Source organism: Colletotrichum phormii (genome assembly GCF_030913505.1).
Source record: "Colletotrichum phormii strain CBS 102054 chromosome Unknown BDP81scaffold_16, whole genome shotgun sequence".
Classification (NCBI taxonomy): domain Eukaryota; kingdom Fungi; phylum Ascomycota; class Sordariomycetes; order Glomerellales; family Glomerellaceae; genus Colletotrichum; species Colletotrichum phormii.
This window is the reverse complement of record NW_026851458.1, coordinates 234635-251738: the sequence shown is the minus strand read 5'-3', so window position 1 is coordinate 251738 and position 17104 is coordinate 234635. Positions and strand designations below refer to the sequence as shown.

At 50.9% G+C, this 17104-nt stretch overlaps 5 protein-coding genes across 5 annotated transcripts; 2 read left to right on the top strand and 3 right to left on the bottom strand.

The window, feature by feature from the left end:
• Nucleotides 1-2974: 2974 nt before the first annotated feature.
• BDP81DRAFT_462987 (family 8 glycosyl transferase) lies at nucleotides 2975-4196 on the top strand (the record flags this gene model as incomplete). Its single annotated transcript, XM_060593960.1, has 2 exons — nucleotides 2975-3011; nucleotides 3211-4196. 2 exons carry the CDS (start codon nucleotides 2975-2977, stop codon nucleotides 4194-4196), a joined length of 1023 nt encoding a protein of 340 aa, XP_060442452.1.
• Nucleotides 4197-4548: 352 nt separating this feature from the next.
• Nucleotides 4549-8098, bottom strand: BDP81DRAFT_433206 (SNF2 super family protein). Its single transcript, XM_060590839.1, has one exon. The coding sequence runs from the start codon at nucleotides 7929-7931 to the stop codon at nucleotides 4773-4775; it is 3159 nt and encodes a 1052-aa protein (XP_060442451.1). The 5' UTR covers nucleotides 7932-8098; the 3' UTR covers nucleotides 4549-4772.
• A 197-nt stretch (nucleotides 8099-8295) lies between these two features.
• Nucleotides 8296-10177, bottom strand: BDP81DRAFT_353564 (uncharacterized protein). Its single transcript, XM_060586251.1, has 5 exons — nucleotides 10124-10177; nucleotides 9954-10058; nucleotides 9732-9897; nucleotides 9455-9596; nucleotides 8296-9405 (listed from the first exon to the last, which is right to left on the bottom strand). Exons 3-5 carry the CDS (start codon nucleotides 9751-9753, stop codon nucleotides 8757-8759), a joined length of 813 nt encoding a protein of 270 aa, XP_060442450.1. The 5' UTR covers nucleotides 9754-9897; nucleotides 9954-10058; nucleotides 10124-10177; the 3' UTR covers nucleotides 8296-8756.
• Nucleotides 10178-10882: 705 nt separating this feature from the next.
• Nucleotides 10883-12979, bottom strand: BDP81DRAFT_482888 (very-long-chain acyl-CoA dehydrogenase). The gene is made up of 2 exons (XM_060595035.1): nucleotides 12808-12979; nucleotides 10883-12753 (listed from the first exon to the last, which is right to left on the bottom strand). The coding sequence occupies exons 1-2, from the start codon at nucleotides 12902-12904 to the stop codon at nucleotides 10928-10930; spliced, it is 1923 nt and encodes a 640-aa protein (XP_060442449.1). The 5' UTR covers nucleotides 12905-12979; the 3' UTR covers nucleotides 10883-10927.
• Nucleotides 12980-15277: 2298 nt separating this feature from the next.
• On the top strand, nucleotides 15278-15852 carry BDP81DRAFT_325083 (membrane-associating domain-containing protein; the record flags this gene model as incomplete). The annotated part of the gene is made up of 2 exons (XM_060584946.1): nucleotides 15278-15550; nucleotides 15631-15852. 2 exons carry the CDS (start codon nucleotides 15278-15280, stop codon nucleotides 15850-15852), a joined length of 495 nt encoding a protein of 164 aa, XP_060442448.1.
• Between the last annotated feature and the right edge of the window lie 1252 nt (nucleotides 15853-17104).

Sequence of the window (17104 nt, the reverse complement as noted above, 5' to 3'; positions counted from 1 at the left end):
AATTGGTTGTGCCGTCCGATCTAAGCTGCGCGTTGACGAAAGCTCCTTACATGGGGTTTTGGGGGGTTTCCCGAAGCTCTTGCGGCAAGTTCTGTTTGCGACACGGGAAGCTCTGGCTGTGTATAGCCATGAAAGGTTGCAACTTGTGCAGTGTCATGGAACGGAAAGATGGTAGTCCGGACGTCGGGAAACGGGAACGGGGCAAGCTTAACAATTACAAAAGTGACTCGCGGATTCTAATTGCTGAAAAGAAGGCTGACAATGTTGCATCTTTTTATTGAGCTTTACCTAGCATAGTGTTTAGTAAATACTGCAAATTTTTTTATAATTCGTTATATATAAGTAATACCTAAAATATATCATTTTAAAATATATATTAGCCAAATAGTTGATTCAGCCGTACTACGCCTAATTATATAATTAAATAACTAATTAAAATTAAAAATTTTACTACTTAATTTTATTACCTATTAATATTTTTTATATACCAATTTGTTATTTATTAATAATTGTTTACTATTAACTACTTGTTAATTTAAACTAATTAACTTTACCGCTATAACGTTATTAATTATTTTTAATAATACTTTTATGTATTTTTAATTTAAAATACAATACTTTAATATTAATTTCATTTTTGGTTTAATTTTTTTGAGTTTGTAAAAAAACAAATAAGTTAAATATACATATTATAATTAATATATTATTACTAATACTTACTATTTTAAAAAGTACTTTGAATAGTATATTAAATATTAGATTAACTATTATTTATAAATTTATATTAATAAACATTATATAATATTCAATAAAAAACAGCGTTTTGGTTAATTTACACTAAGAGGTTAGAGATAGACAAAAAGAAAAAAGGTAAAGAAGTTGAGGTACGAGTTGGGATAATTAGATAATTAATTATATTAATGATTATTCTATGATATAGTGGGAAAGTATAGTCTATATATAATATAAATATCACATGTAATTATATATAATCACATGTAATCACATGTAATCAGATGTTATGCTTAAGCCCGTGTATTTATTATTAAGTTTATACGGGCATATGTGCCTGTTGACGCTTTAACATTTATATGTAAAGCGTATTTACGTTCGAGCTGTACGTGCGTACAAAGCGTTGTATCTCAGTAGATATGTACTTCAGTTGAGCCTCTTATTACCATGTAACGTCTTAAGCACGTAACTCCTATGATACTTGCATTTATAAATTATAAATATATCTTTAAAATTGTGAAAAATCTATGAGTCTAGATATATTTATAAAACATCTGTAGCCCTTATATTCATTGAAATATTAATATTTATTTCTTATATTATAGAGTACTAGTTTTAGAGTACTAATTAAGTATAAGTTTTAGAATTTTAGTAAATATTCTAAGTGTTAGTTATAATAAACTAATAGAAACTCTCTAATTTATTTTTTTATAAAGCTATTTATTTATAAGCGAAATCTATTTATATTATATTAAAATTTAGTAAATTTATAAGCTACAAAAATATATACTGCTAAGGAATCGATACCGTGCCGAACACTAGCCCAGCGTCTTTGTTTGCCTAGGCCCCCGGGAAACAACGCAGTTGCATTAGGTTAGAGGTGTTAAATGCAGGGATGAACTCCATGATAAGTTGCCGTGGTGTTGTTTCTTGCCCGTATTATTTCTGGGCGGAAGCTGAGCAGGAAGTCTATGACTCTCACACACGGAAGCCATGGGAAAACAACCCCTCTTTTTTGAACATGGGCATTTCTTATTATGCCATGTTAATCCATGCGAGAAAAAAGAATAGAATAACTAAGAATGGATACGGATAGTTGTCACTTTGCTCCACGCCCTTTTGTCGCAAACCCGGGCCCGTCTCACCACCACCACCACCACCATGATCAACGAGTCACTTTCTCTGACCAACTCAGACAGAGTTCAGGTTGGGTGGAGGACAAAGAGGAGTACGTCCGAATCTCTCCGGCCCGCTTCTCTTTTACGGATACATTTCGCTATCTGTGTGTCTTGAGAGGAGGTATCCGTTTTGTTTTGTAAGCCAATCTTATTAGCTGTCATAGTCTCTTCCCCCAAACCGCTCAGGTACTACTTCCTTACCTACTTTCTCGGGCATCCGATTTTCCAAATAACGATGGCGTCATCGATATGACGGCCGATCGGAATCAGTCGCTGTCTATCAGCGATTTCTCTGTTTCCAACCCCGGTTCAGCCTAGCTACCACTCATGTCAGGAACTAGGAAGCAGGCCCGGCGAGGACTCCGTAAGGTGGAGGTAAAGGAAAAGCCAACCCATTCTGGCAAAAAAGTTTCCTTTTGGCGGCGCGTCCAATACCACATCGTGGGGATGACTCGTGGTCCATTCGGGGCCTTTATTTTGTTGCTTTGCTTGCGCTTTGTTACGTTTCTGTATCCGTAATCCCGCAACGAGGATAGCCAGCTGAAGGGGGGGAGGAGGAGGTAAGGTAAGGTCAGGTACCTTTGGCTAAAACACTAAATAAGCAGTTGCCATTGAGCACTATTTTGCATTCCCGTGAAAATGCTAATCTCGTGAAACCGACTTTTTCCCCATCTTTCTCTCTTTCTCTTTCCTCCCTCTCACACACTTCTCGCTTTACATCACGGAAGGAGCTTGACGACGACTGTCCCAGAACGCCAACGACGCAAGAATCAGCGCGCGATATCGTAGAAAGGGAAGCTTCGAGAGAGATCAACCACGACAAAAAAACATCCCGGTGATTCCGACAACTACTTGTCACTCGAGACCGTGTTATCTCGAGATCTACCCCACCTCCACCATCGGAATCTGCCCCGCCAGATTCGCACACACGCATACGCACGCGCGGCTCGCATTACATACAGAACAGTCGCAAACAGATAAGGTCGTCTCTCTGAAAAAGTGAGGCAAAAGTCGCAATCGTGGCGATAATCACCGACACTACCACTCCTACCACCACCGCCAATATGTCGGACGGGAAACGCGCCGTAGAGTCGGACAAGGGTTTGTGATCCCTTTTCCCTTTTGCGCCTTTGCACCTTTTGTCGCAATGCAAGAAAACATGGGATTGAAACATTTTTCCCTTGTGTTTCCTCCGCAACCTCACTTGCTTTCCCACATACCCAAGCTCCCAATTCCGTCGCATTGTCGCAAACGGTGAATAACCCCCCCAAAAAACACCAAAGCTAACTGCAACCCACAGTCTGGACGACCCTCATCACCAACCTAGACTACCTCTCAGGCCTTCTCACCCTCAACCACTCCCTCATCAAGTCCGGCTCAGCCTACCCCCTCGTCGCCCTCTACACAGACACCTTCCCCGCCGAGGGCCTCGCCGCCCTCGAGCGCCGCGGCATCCCCGCCCAGCGCATCGAGTACCTCCTCCCGACAAAGGGCCGCGACTACTCCAACGACCCGCGCTTCTACGACTGCTGGAGCAAGCTCTCCCCCTTCTCCCTGACGCAGTACTCCCGCGTCGTCCAGCTCGACTCGGACATGCTCGTCCTGCGCAACATGGACGAGCTCATGGAGCTCGAGCTCGACGACGGCGACTTCGCCGCCGAGCAGACCCCCGGCGCTGCCATCGGCGGCAGCCCCCCCAAGAGCCCGACGCTCGATGATTTAGCTGTCAAGAACCCGAGCACCCGCGTCTTCGCCGCCGGCCACGCGTGTGTGTGTAACCCGCTCAAGAAGCCGCACTACCCATCCGACTGGACGCCCGAGAACTGCGCCTTTAGCACACAGCACAACGACCCGGAGACGGCGCAGCATACGGGCCCGGACCCCGTCACGGCGTCGCCGCTGGGCTTCATGAACGGCGGGCTGCAGGTCGTGAACCCGTCCGAGGCGCTGTTCCGGCAGATTGTGAAGCACATGGAGCAAGGGGCCATGGACATGGATTTCGCGGACCAGAGCCTGCTGTCGGATCTGTACCGGGGGCGGTGGGTGGCGCTGCCGTACGTGTACAATGCGCTCAAGACGCTGCGGTGGGAGGGCGTGCACGGGGAGATTTGGCGGGACGAGGAGGTGAAGAATATTCACTACATTTTGGCGCCCAAGCCGTGGGATGAGATTGATGCCGTGACGGGGGAGTGGACGGGGACGGAGGAGAGTCATCGGTGGTGGGTTGATTATAACCGGGAGAGGAAGGCGATTGAGGTTGCGACGGGGGTTGATGACAAGTTTTGAGCATTGGCGAGTGTGGAATGAGATGAGCATCGTGGCGGGGAGTTCATGACGGGAGAAGATGCTCTGCTGCCTTTATGGCTTTATTTGCATTTGATGTTTCTTTTTTGCTGTTCAGTTTCTGAGATTCTGGGATAACTGGTATGAGTAAGGAGGCTCATTAGATACATGTCTTCGTCGACGACAGGTTTGAAAATAATAATACCCGGGGTATTGGTCGCATACTTGAGTGGGAAGGAAACCTCACGTTTTCCAACCAAACCAACCACACGTCTCAAAAAAAAAATTGAAAAACTACATACTCTTACGAGTTTCCAAAGGCGTTGTGATTCAATATAGATACTTTTTCAAAAACCTAGTGGCCATCGTAGTGTCCCAACTGTATTCGGTCTTAGCCGGGGTGGATGTTTCGTTCAACGCCGCCTGTTTTGACGATATTCATTTTACAGCATGGGCCCTCCCTGAACCGCTACTCTAGATATCGAAGCCGCGAAGCTTCTTTTCTATTACTCTTAGTTAAACATCTCCAAAGACGCTAAACGCCGTGGGGTATCTCATAGCCACTGCCCAAAAACACCATCAAAGTTCATCATCGTCACTGTCATAGATGAAAATCGGCGTCCGCTTGGGACCACCACCACCATCCTCATCCTTGACCGTCGGCTTCCTCTCCGCATCTCTTTCCTCCTTGACGTCTTCGTTCTCATCTTCGTCGTCCGTCTCTGTACTACTATCATCGACCGTCAGGTTCTCCCTCTTCACCTCAACCTTGACCTCAGTCCCAGGCTCATCCTTCACCTCGGCCTTGACTTCCTCCTCCTCCTTCACAGCCGCCTCCTCCTCCGCCTGCGTCTCCGCCTTGACAGTCTCCTCCGCCAACATCTTACCCTCGCGAATCTTGTAAAACGCCTCCAGGCAATTCCGCCTCTGCGCCTGCGTCCAGCTGCCGACGACAAGCGCAAACTCCGTCGCCGTCGCGAACCCGAACTCGCGCGCCATGGAGCAGAACTGCCGTCTCATGACGTCCTCTGGCGGGTTATAGACATACGAGAGGCCTTTGAGCTTCTGCGCCTGCGCGTCAAACACCTGAATATCCGCAAACAGAGCGCTGTCGCCCTCCCCCTCGATATCGGAGCTGGCGGCCATCTCTGCCTTGCGCGAGAGCTGCTCCTCGATCTTGGACGTCCCAATCACTTCCGAGTTCTCATGCGTGTACTCGACGCCCGCCGCAGATAAGATAGCCTGCACGGCATCGCTCTTGGCCTGTTGGTTCTTTGCCTTTTCGCCAGTCTTTGCGGCCAGGAACGCTGCGAGTTGGCCCATGTCGCCGTCTTCCGACGCATCCGCACCCGCACCCCCCTCCAGCTTCACCTTGCCCAGCTCCTCGCCTTCCTCCTTAGCGAGCTTCTCCATGTCGACAGTGGTCATTGCGATACCGGTCCCAGCCTTCGCTTCTGCGATGTTGGTTTTGTTGACGATGTCACGGATCACGAGCTGGTTCTCGCGGTACGTGAAGAGGTTCTCTAATCCAAAGATTTCTCCTTTGCGCTCAGAGTCCTGCTGAACACCCTTGAAGTAGCGACGTTCGGATGAAGCTGTATAGCCGATGTTTGCCTGCTGCTGCTTGTAAATCTGTCTCGCGTAGACAATCTCCTCAATGGTTCCGGTAGAGACGAGTCGAAAGACGTCGACATCACGAACTTGACCGATACGGTATGCGCGATCTTGGGCCTGGAGATCGTACGAAGGATTCCAGTGAGGATCGACAATGACAACTTTATTCGCCGATGTAATGTTCAGGCCAACACCACCAGCTTTGGTCGAGATCAAGAAGACGAACTGAGTCGGGTCAGAGTTGAAGTCATCCACAGCCTTCTGCCTGTCCTCGTAGCTGATCGACCCATCCAGATATGTGACACTGTAGCTGGTATTGTGGAAGAGATGCTGAAGAATCCGAAGCAAGCGAACACTGTGCGAGAAGACCAACACTTTGTCCCCGCTGTCATGCCAGTACTTGAGGAGTTTCTTCAAGACCTTCCACTTTCCGCAAAACTCCGGGTTGGCCAGGTTCATGATCGCGTCCCGGTTCTTGTAGAGGTATTTCCACGTGTCTGGACAGCAGGTTTGAAGCGTGCGCATCTCTCTCTTGTGCTTGTCATCTTGCTCGTTGCCCGTAGCCGGAATCAGGAGAGTGAGATGGTTTGACAGCTTCTGCAAAGTCGTTACGCAGGGGAAGATGATGGACTGCCACCCCGTGCCGTCGTCGAGCGTCTTGCGGCAACACCACCCTTGCTTGTTGCCGGAGCCACATTCACACGGGTCCGATAGGGTGCGCAGAAGTTCGACATCAGGCCTACTGATGAAGTTCTTGTACGCTTCCTGCTGCTGGTCCGTGAGGGGGCAAAAGACGACTCGGTCGCTCTTCTTTGGCAGCTGGTGAGCGATCAGCGTCTTCATCCTGCGTAAGAAGAAGCCTGGGAGCAGGTTTGTGACAAGCTTTCTCGCGGTAGTTCGAGCATCCCGCAATTGGTTCAAGGTCGCATCGTGGGATTGGCCCCGCGTCAGAGGTCTCGTAATGGTGGTATTCCATTCCGACAGAATGCCAAAATGGCCAGGGTTGGTCCAGTTCAGGAGAGTCCACAGTTCTTCGTACTTGTTCTGGATCGCCGTACCCGTCAAGCCGATGCGACAAAGCGCGTTCACGTCGTTCATCGCCTTGGTGACCTCGGAGCTCCTTTCCTTCATTTGGTGACATTCGTCGGCGACGACCGCGTCCCACTTGACTGTGTTGACTAAGCTCTTGTGATTCTTGTACGTCGAATAGGTTGTGATCATGATCTCTATCCGGCCTGCTCTGGCAGCGGACAGCACATCCTCTTTTCCTGCGCCGTGGAAAACGTCAACCTTCCACCATCCCCAGCGGTTCAACTCGTTCTTCCAATTCTCGATGATGGATCCTGGGCAGATGATCAGAACTGTCGGATACCAGCGACCAGACACGTCACGAATCTTCTTGAGCCTCTTCTTGTCCCGCTCATCGGCGGTTTTGCCAAAAGCTGCCGTAAGGAATGTCGCAACCTGGACCGTCTTGCCGAGACCCATGTCATCTCCAAGGATCCCTCCCCTTTGGTAGACGAACAGACGGTGCAGAAACTTGACGCCGACGATTTGATACTCGCGCAAGTACTGGGCAATAGACGCCGGTATGATACCTGCCGAATACTCGAGCTCGACATCTTCGTATGGCCTGCAGGGCTTGATCTTCGTGCTCTCGTCGAAATGGGGACGTCGCTCGAGGTTTTGGGGTCGGTCATCTTCGGGGAATACGACGTCCGAGTAGTCCGGTGGTAGCAACAGCCCTGCCTCCTGCAGCCTTTCCCGGGTTTGATCGAATTGTTTCCTTCGTTCCTTCAAGTAGTCTGGCGCTTCCGCCACATCGAGGTCGTCCTCTTCCTCGGTGTCGTCGATCTTCACCACGCCGTTCTTCTTGGATGGCCGGCCTTTTCCCTTCGCCTTATCTTTCTTCCCCTTGCCAGTTGCGGCGCGCCGGCCCTTCTGCTTCTTGGGCTTAGGGAGCTCCAAGTCGGAATCGGCATCCCAGACTTCCTTCTCCTCGAAATCAATGTCTACCTTTCGTTTCCCGAGGGCTTTGCTACTCGGATGTTTAGGTTCGTCGATTTCCGATACCGTCTCGCCATCTGATATCACTATCGCGTTTTTCTCGACCGGTCCGGTCATTGTGGCTGCGGTCGCATAAATCGCATGGCGTCATGGGTGTGAGATAGCAGGATGTGAAGATGGTGGGGGTTTATAAGGACGCGACGGTACGCGACAGACAAGGTATTAGCACCTTGGGGTAAAGTTTCCAGGTGTCATAGGCCTAGGCAGCGCTGAAGGATGCGGGGGATGCAACCGGAGATGTCACCACCTCTTTTGGACAATATTACGGCTTTACCAGGTAATCGGAGAATCATATTCTACAAAACGCTATGAGTCATCGGTTTACTCCATGACTCCGCCCGGGATTATGGGGCGACCGGAGCTCATCCCGCCGGCCAAGATGCCGGCGGAGTTTTCGGCGAGTTGTTTCCTCTTCCTCACAACCTACAGTCTGCCCATACGAGTTGCCAAACCAAGGATAGTGTTTCAGCGGCACCGCATACCTCAGTCAGATGGTCTCACACTGGGGTCAAGCTTGCAACACTGTGTCTGTTTGGCTTTACGCGCCTCTGAGACTCGTGTTATCTGGTCAGCACGTAGAAGCCCGACGTAGGAATCTTCAACTGGTCTGTACTTTAAGCACTTGAGACAAATCATGGTCATGTTTGGAACAGCAAATCATTGCAAGCTTCTCTAGAGATCCTCTCATTTGACTGTCATTTCGCCAGAGGTGACAGCATTTCCACACCAGCACAGCAGCATTTCCTGGCCTACACACTTTCCAGTCTTGAACCCGTCCTATTACTCCCTTTGGGTATCAGTGTATACAAAGTCAATCATGATGGGGTATGCCTCGATGCTCCAGCGCCATATTCTCTTCAAACCCCCTTATACTTTGAATTGTCAAACCGTCTCCATGCCTTTTAAGCTTTTCGTACTCGTATCACCGCTCTTCGTTTCCAGCTCGTAGCTTTCTCCGCTACCTATGTTGTAGGACCCTGCCCGCTCGGTATATTCCCGTCGGTACCCCGCCTCTTCCAACTGTTTCGCCGCGCTTGGGCTGCATAACACATCTCCCTCTTCCTCATCAATGTACTTGAGAACCATCGTCCCCAGCCAATTGCCAAACCTGGCGTTGTTAGGAGGCGTCCTCGAAACGCGGAGCCGATCGTAGTAGTCTCGAATATACGGGCCGTGGCGCCAGAACGCTCTCGTGAACAGCGGGCTCAGGACCGGCAGGGTAACGGTGATGAGGCCGACGGCGGTCTCGCGGAACCCCCACCTGTTGATATTGATGACGGACGGCGCACCGCCCAAGGTCGTGACCGCTCGAACTATTGCCGTCGAAATGACGAAGACGCCGGATGAAAGCAGGATGCTGACGCCGATTTTGCGTTTAAAGGACACGCGGAGGTGCCAGAGGATCGGAACGGGGATGGAGAGGAGGGCCGCGTCCGTCAAGACGTTGAGCCACAACAGCATCCAAAAGTTTTGCGGTCGGAAGGTGCACTCTGGGCCTGGTAGAGGCCGGATTCGCCAGTTGTCGGAGTAGCTGTTCATCATAGTCAGGAAAGTGATCGCGGTTGTCGCGGGGCACGTACGGTTGGCAGCTGAGTGTCACCGTGAGACATAAAACGATGTACGATAATCCGCAGATCCAGAACAACGCGACCAGGCTCCGTCTCCGTAGAATTCCAAGTGTTAGACGCTTGTAGAAGAATAGTACGGTGAACTTCAAGACCCCTAAGATTTCCGGGTCAGGGCGGTGTGTCAACTTGGGTGTAGGTAAGGCTTCTTACAGATGCAACCTTTATTGACATTGTTAATCTCTAGCGATTCCAAGACACCGAAATACGCAGGGTAATGAATATGGCTTACCTGGGTATGTATACCAGGACATGAACTCCAATTTGGATCCCAGCTGGAGAACTGCGACATCGTGATCTGATAGTGATGGCACCGCATCTTCAGTGATGTCGATATTGGCTCCTGTGTAATAGCATATTTGGACTACGTAAACATTGATGCTGTACAACACGAGATACTGCAACGCATCAACATCAGTGCCAATTTGAGGAGTTTTCTCTTCCAGTAACTCACGGGTAAAGCCAAGTAGTCGTCACCGCGGAAGCCTCGAATCCCGACGGTACGAATACGAACCGCGAATCGTAGGAGGATTATGAAGACGCCGATGGCGTACCAGGCCTGCCAAGCAATACCTTATTAGCTACAAGTGTCGATTATAGGCCGAGGAAACCAGAGCGGCTTACCCAGACTTCGGGGAGATAACTGTCGTCTTTTTCCAAGTGCACATTTGGACTTGGCTCCAACATGATCTCGTGTTGAGTGTGGCGAGCATCCGCATCTCGGTCGGTGGATGCTCAGATGGAATCGGTGGAAAGTTATGGTGGAGAAAGCGGGCAGACGATTGAGAAGAATATCCAAGAGCATCCCCCCTCACACATAAGGAAGAAAAACAGCTTATAACAATCCCGGGTAAACCCCTCTCCGAAGATCCCACGCCGAAGAGACACTGAACATGGGGGCAATCTTGCGGGCGGACAAAAGATAGCTTCCTTGCGAATAATCCAAATCGAGCAACGCTAATCGGTTGGGCGCCCGGATAGAAACTCTAATTAGTGAGGTTGCCATAGGCACGTTGCTGCCACCGGCACACGAGACTTGGGACGTGGCACTTGGGCCTCTTTGATTGAGAATAGTAACGTGGGTGTGGCAGTCGGGGAGTCAGAGAGCTAGGATCTGCTGTTACCTACTCTCCGCGTGGCCTAAGTTGCCTAAGCAGGACGACAATGGCAAGTACATCAATTGCAATCTACAAGAGATTTGGCTCAAGGCCGTCGTCTAGAGATGTAACCACCGGCCTCCCGGCTTTGTCCTTTCCGTCGTTGATCGATGGGCATCGAGTTGGTGTAAATCGGGCGAATAGACCATCGCCCACATCACGGACCTCTCGGGACACCACGTGGGACTGCCGAGCGGTTTGCGTCTTTCACATCAGCTTGAATGATGACATGTTGAACTTTAATATTCTGCATATGGCAGGCAATGCGGCTCTAAAGCTTTGAAAGAGGCGCTTTGTTTGAGCCCGATCTACCGTACACGATGGTAAAGTTCCTCTCCAATCTGTCTTGTGTACCAAGCTGCGGCTCATTCGACGTTGTTCGAGTCGGTTTCCCAAATGTCTCACCGCCACAGCGAGCTTGGTGGCGAGAGAGAACATCGAATGCTGCTTGGCTCTCATCTTTCTGATAGTCTGCGCGAAGCAACACGCCAATGAGCGCTTCTGCCACGACCCAGAGGATTTGTCTTGCATCTCCAATGAGATCCGCCTGCGACTTTTCCACCAGGGAGGCTTTGAGTGCATTCCACGAGTCTTTTGGTTTCCAACCATTGGCCTCTCCTTCGGCATGGCTTTGGGCAAAGAAAGCGTCAAGCGCATCCATGGACTCCTGTCCTCCTTTTGGATGCTTCAATGCTCGCAAGAAGTCTGTTGCGAGAACATCCGTAGTGCCTTCCCAGATTGACAGCACGCAGCAGTCGCGGTAAAGCCTGGCGATGTTCAGGTACTCGGTGTCTTCGTTCAGCATGTACCCGACACCTCCGAGAGCCTCCATACAATTGTACAGCAGCGGAATCGACTTTTTGCAGACATAGGCCTTGCAGAGCGGTGTCAGGATGCGCAAAAGGGGCGCAATGTGTTTCTGGTCTGGTGTGATGGCAGCAAGAGCATCCGATAGATCAGACCTGCCCGCTTGCGGGTTCTCGTCCAACCCCAAAATGTATGCCGTGAAGAAAGTCAGAAGCATGAGACCGTGATACTCCCCAGTCATCTCCCCCAAGGTCTGCATGTGTAGTGGGCTTTCCGTCAGGAGCATCCGCTGACCCTTACCTGCGCCGACTTGTCTGACTTTGGCGTATGCCCTCGCGACAGCCAGACCTCGACCCAAGTATCCCACAGCACCTACGGCGGAGTGTATGCGCGTGAGAGTGAGGATGGTGCTGATCTCGTTGATGCCGCAGCCCTCTTGGCCCAGGAGCCAACCTTGCATGCCATCGAGCTCGAGCTCGGCCGTGGGAAGCGACTGCGTACCAGACTTGTTCTTTAGTCTTTGGATCCGGACACCGTTTAGCTCCGTTCCGGCGGCGCCCTTGGGCCGTCCAGTCATTGTTAATGCCGTAGGGCTGTGTCGCCTCATTGGGGCGAAGAAGGCACTGATACCGCTTTGCGTTCTCGCGAGGAGGACGGTCATGGCTGAATCCGTGGCGCTGGAAAACCACTTGAATCCGGAAATGGACCATGGGCCTAGAGGAATGTTCTCCGCTGCACTTGCGAGGGCCGTTTCCGAGGATGGAATATGCTGGGCAACTGTTTCGGTGAGAGAAACATCGCTTCCGCCGGTTCGTTCGGTCATCCACTGCCCGCTAGTCCAGGCAGTTTTTGGATCCCTAGACAGAAGATGTTGAAGCGCATTCTCCAATGCCTTTCGTTGCGTTGGTTCCATGTCTCTTGAAAGATGAAGCTGCAGGAGCCGAGCTGCCCCATCTTGCATAGCCGATGGGCAGGTGACGTTGGAAGCCGAACTCCCCCACAAGTGAATCCTCAGGAACTGGACCACGCGGGCGGACGAGCCAAGTGAAGCATCGTACCCTGTAGCGACGATGCCCTTCCTGATACCAAAGTCTTGCAGGCTGCGCCAGCCTTCGCCGACGACCAGCTCCGATGTAGGCCGCCCAAGGGAGTCACGGCCGTTACCCTTAAGGTACGGCTTGTTCTTCTCCGAGTCTGTGATCCAGGAAAAGACTTGGTCGGATAGTACATCCTCGCCCAGTTGCGCGATGTCGACTTCGACACGCTCTATAATGTCCTTTGCTAGGAAGACTAGACAGGGTTAGCACCATGGGACGAAAGCACCTCGCCTTCTAAAATACGTACGCCTCAAGGCTCTCTGAAAGCTGGCATCGTCGAAGAATTGGTTCGGCAGAACCGGGAGTTCCTGGAAAAAGCCGGTATTCGAACTAGAGGGTTTCATGGCGGCGTATGTCGGACACTCGATCTCCGGCAAGCGGCTAGGATGGTTGAGAGTCTTAATTACTGTCTTGAGCTTCCTCAAAACTCAGGTGAACTAGGAACAGGTGCATGGCTATTGAACCCCCGATCCAGACCAGGATGTACCCCAAATTCTGGGCCATGTATGATGTGAGACATCCGGTGATTTGTGGGGTTACCGAGGGACCCCACAGAGCAAGAGCCGACGATGGACCCACAAAGTGCCGAGAGCGGGTCTTTCGGGGCCGATAGCTATTTCGGCCGAGTCTCCGCTACGATCCTGTGAAGTATTTCCATCCCATCTTGATTGAAAGGGGAAGCCAACCTTCCCGGTGGTCGGCCCAACAATGATCCCTCGATCTTCACTCCTCTGGCAAGTTCGGCACGGAAGCTCACATCTTTAGTCTTGGACAACATCATATCCCCAATCGAACGCGTGGCTGCGATCCACTCACCGCCAGATCGAGCCGACGACCCTCAATCTCGCAACTAGGACCATCGCCGGACTTGCGCTTGGCCCTACGTAATAGCGAAGGGCTAGCCTCGAGCTTCCAATGTCTGGGTACTGGCATTCTACCTAGTATCGATGGGCGGTACCAGAGGCTGCATGAAGACTACCTAGTCGGTAATATGTAGCAACGCCAGTACGACGAGACGATGCTACCAGAAGCAAGCGCAATAGTCCTGAATCAATCACCAATGTCCGACCGCACATCAAGAGCTAAGGCAGGAGAGATTGGTCTCATTTGCGGATTCGGAGACGGCTCATGAGGCTTGCCGCTTGAGAGGCGTTTTGCGTCGTGTGGCTGAAGCTGGTTGGGCCGCTGAGCCGTCGGCCCAGAATATTCGATGTGACTGTGACGTCAGACTCACCTTGTTCGGTGAACCATGATTTCTGGTGATCATCTTGGGACAACGACATTCCAACGCAAACAGGGCAGCATCAGCCACATCTGGCCAAACATGTTGCACCGCGCTGGCCGCGTGACGGCCCCCTCAAAATGGCACCCAAGCCTGCTTTTTCCTTGCTGATCTGGGGGAGTCTGGAACCAGTTGAGCCACAACGATCGCCACACACGTCGCAAGCCATTCGAAGGGCGGCCTCTTGTAAGTCACATTCTGGCGATGCCGCAGTCCCAATGTTGCGCAAGTATTACTCATTCTTGTGTCTTTCAGACCGAAGAGAATTACGGCACAGAATGCCTCCATCAGTTGAATCGTCCGATGAAGTCATGCTGGTTGGATCTCATCCTTCCAATAGCCCCAGGCCGCGATGTGCTACAACCTACACGAGTACTGCTGCTTTCATTTATGGTAGTTCGGCCTAGTGGTCTCGGCCTTGTTAGCCTTGCAATTTTCCTTTCCTTTGCCCAGGAAGCCGTCGCATTGGCTGACGGCGTTCGAAATGTCGCCAATCTTACACCAACAAGCCAAATCGCCAGCCAAAACCCCCAACGGTTATCTAAAGGAAAAAAAAAAAGGTCAACAAAGGGGGCAATCACCGCGCTTCCTGCAGTGCAGGGCAAGGATCGTAAGTATCGCGGCCCCCGGCAAAAGCTTGTTTCAAACTTCACGACCGGGGTGGTAGACAGCCACATCCTATCAGAGTCATGCTAGCCTGGCATTGTCTATTCCTCTGGCCATCCCAGCCCCCAGTCTGATGACCTCACAAGGCTGGGCAGAGACTCAGAGAGAGAAAGAAAAGCCAACACGGACTGCAGACAGAGTGCCACGAAGCCCAAACCCCGGTGACATTCTTAGCCAGTCCCGCCCTTGTTCCCTCGCTCCGTTTTCTCGCGTGTGCTACGGGTGCCGGGAGGAGGAGGAGGAGGAGGAGGTATCGTATCTTGGCAGGGACTCTGCGCGTGTACCGCCGTCGTCCTGCAGCAAAGGTCTCGGGACTTGTGTCGTTACACATCCCTCCTGTTAGACAACCTTTATTTCCTTTGCGGGATGGATGTTGTTTGTCGAAATGGGTAGGCCCAGCGGTTTAGTCAAAAAGTATCGGCACATTCAAGCCGTGATCCAGACGCGTCTGCTGTGCTCGGCGGTGACGAGAAAGTCTGCAGACCCCCAGCGCCATGGCCTACCAAACCTGCTTTCCCACCAGATCGTCATCCTGATGTGACTCTCCTCTTACTGGTCCTTGTCGCACGACTCTTCTTCGGCCTATCCTGAGGAGAGGTTGATAAATAGAGTAATATCATCTCACAGTTTCCACTTCCGCTCTGATTCTTCATCCATCCGACAACAAGATCAGCAGACCTTCCGTGCGACAAGTCCATCATCCCAAGCCACTCCAAACCCTCTTACAAAAGCTTGTAAGCTTGCAAAAAATCCAACAACATCAATCACAATGGCGATTGATCGTATTGTGCAATTCATCCTACGCGGAGCTCAGCTCGTGTTCGCAGCCATCGTGGCTGGTATCACCGGCGCCTACCTCCACGCGACTCAAAACACCTCGTCGTGGGACAATGGCCGTTACATCTACACCATCGTGGTGGCCAGCTTGTCGCTTCTTTTCGCCTTGATATGGCTCCTCCCCTTCTCGGGAAGCTTCATCCACTGGCCCATGGACATCTTCCTCAGCATCCTCTGGTTTGTCGCCTTTGGTCTGCTCGTCAACGTAGGTTCATTCTCTACTACTTTACTCTCTCGTACTACTGCAAGCCAACTCCCGATCAAAACTAACATGGTCATCAACAGCTTGTCGGTGATGGCTGCGGTCCCATCTTTGACTGGAGCAACTTCCACCCCCGCGGTGATGCCTGCGGTCGCAACAAGGCCAACATTGCCTTCTGCTTCCTGTCCGCCATCGTCTGGCTCGCCTCTGCCCTCGTCGGCCTCTTCTGGGTCCGTCGTCGCACCGCCGTTGCCGACAGCCGCCCCGCCGGCCGCCGCCGCTGGTACCGCTCTTCGCGCGTCTAAGGCAGCGCGTGCTGTACCTCTCGAATGCCGACACATCCTTGATACCCTTGGCGCACTGTTCTCGTTGGCTTGTACAATCCAAACGAAACGTGTGGCAATACCCATATCTGTCTTCTTATGATGTCCTGTGCTTACGTCCTTGATGGATAAGGGCAACAGGAAGGAGTTGGAGGGCTTATTATGTTCTTGTTTTTTTGCTTTTGCTTTGTTTACGAACGTATGAGAGAATGGCTTGACTCTTCACTGGAAGATCTGATACCCGATAATACCCTGCCTACTGTATCATACACCCTAATACAATCGAATTATGCCACCACTATACGCTACCTTGTTCATGAATATCGTGTTACCGTGAGCATGTTACATCACCGTGAGTGGAACGGCTTATAGACGCATTAGACGACGAAAAGACGTACACTACCTACCCGCCAACGTTCATTCCGTCTCACCCATTGTAGATGTAATGTTGTAAACATCTATTCGTTATTACGGCAAGGGCTATGTTTCCAGCTTTCCTGGTCTCGGGAATCAACATGAAGGGGATCCAGTTATCAGAGGAAACCACACAAAATGAGATGTGCTATCATATATGCATTGCTGCGTGATACAGCCACAAGTCAAGCCACAACCTACAGAAGCATCTGAACAACCCCTGATAACCTTATTCCCGATTCAGAGTTCCTTATCCGTTTAGCATCACCACCCGATCCGGCTGTGAGCAGCCGGCGCGAGCAAAAAGCTCCGCGGTTCTTGGCAAATAGGCGATCCGGGGCAAGTGGGTCTCCCGTCGGGGCCGCAGCTCTAGGAAGTCCGGATGAGTGCCGCGACGTTTCGGGAATGCTGACTGCAGCCCACTTTGAAGGCAGATATCAGGCCGTTCTATCAAACAATCTCCCGTCGTGATATGACCTCATAATATGAGCGCTGTGTGATGAAGAGGTAGGCGCAAGAGAGCGGCATGTATTCAGAATGATTATTGTTACATTTTCCACTTGCGGGTTCCCCGCCGTTGGAAGCATTTCCATTCGAAGATACCAAAGCAATCGCAGTCTTCTGACATTATCGAGGTCTTTTTGACGATCTTGCAGCTCATGTCTGGGATAGTCTGTTTTGTCGACGCCAGCGAGCCTGCAGCAGTGTAATGCGATGCGTCAAGTTTTCAGCCCGGCGTGAGACAAGCTTCTCAAAAACGTGTGTAACGGCACAGAACCGTTTGACTTTTTGATGAGACCGGTCTCATTTGGTTATCAAC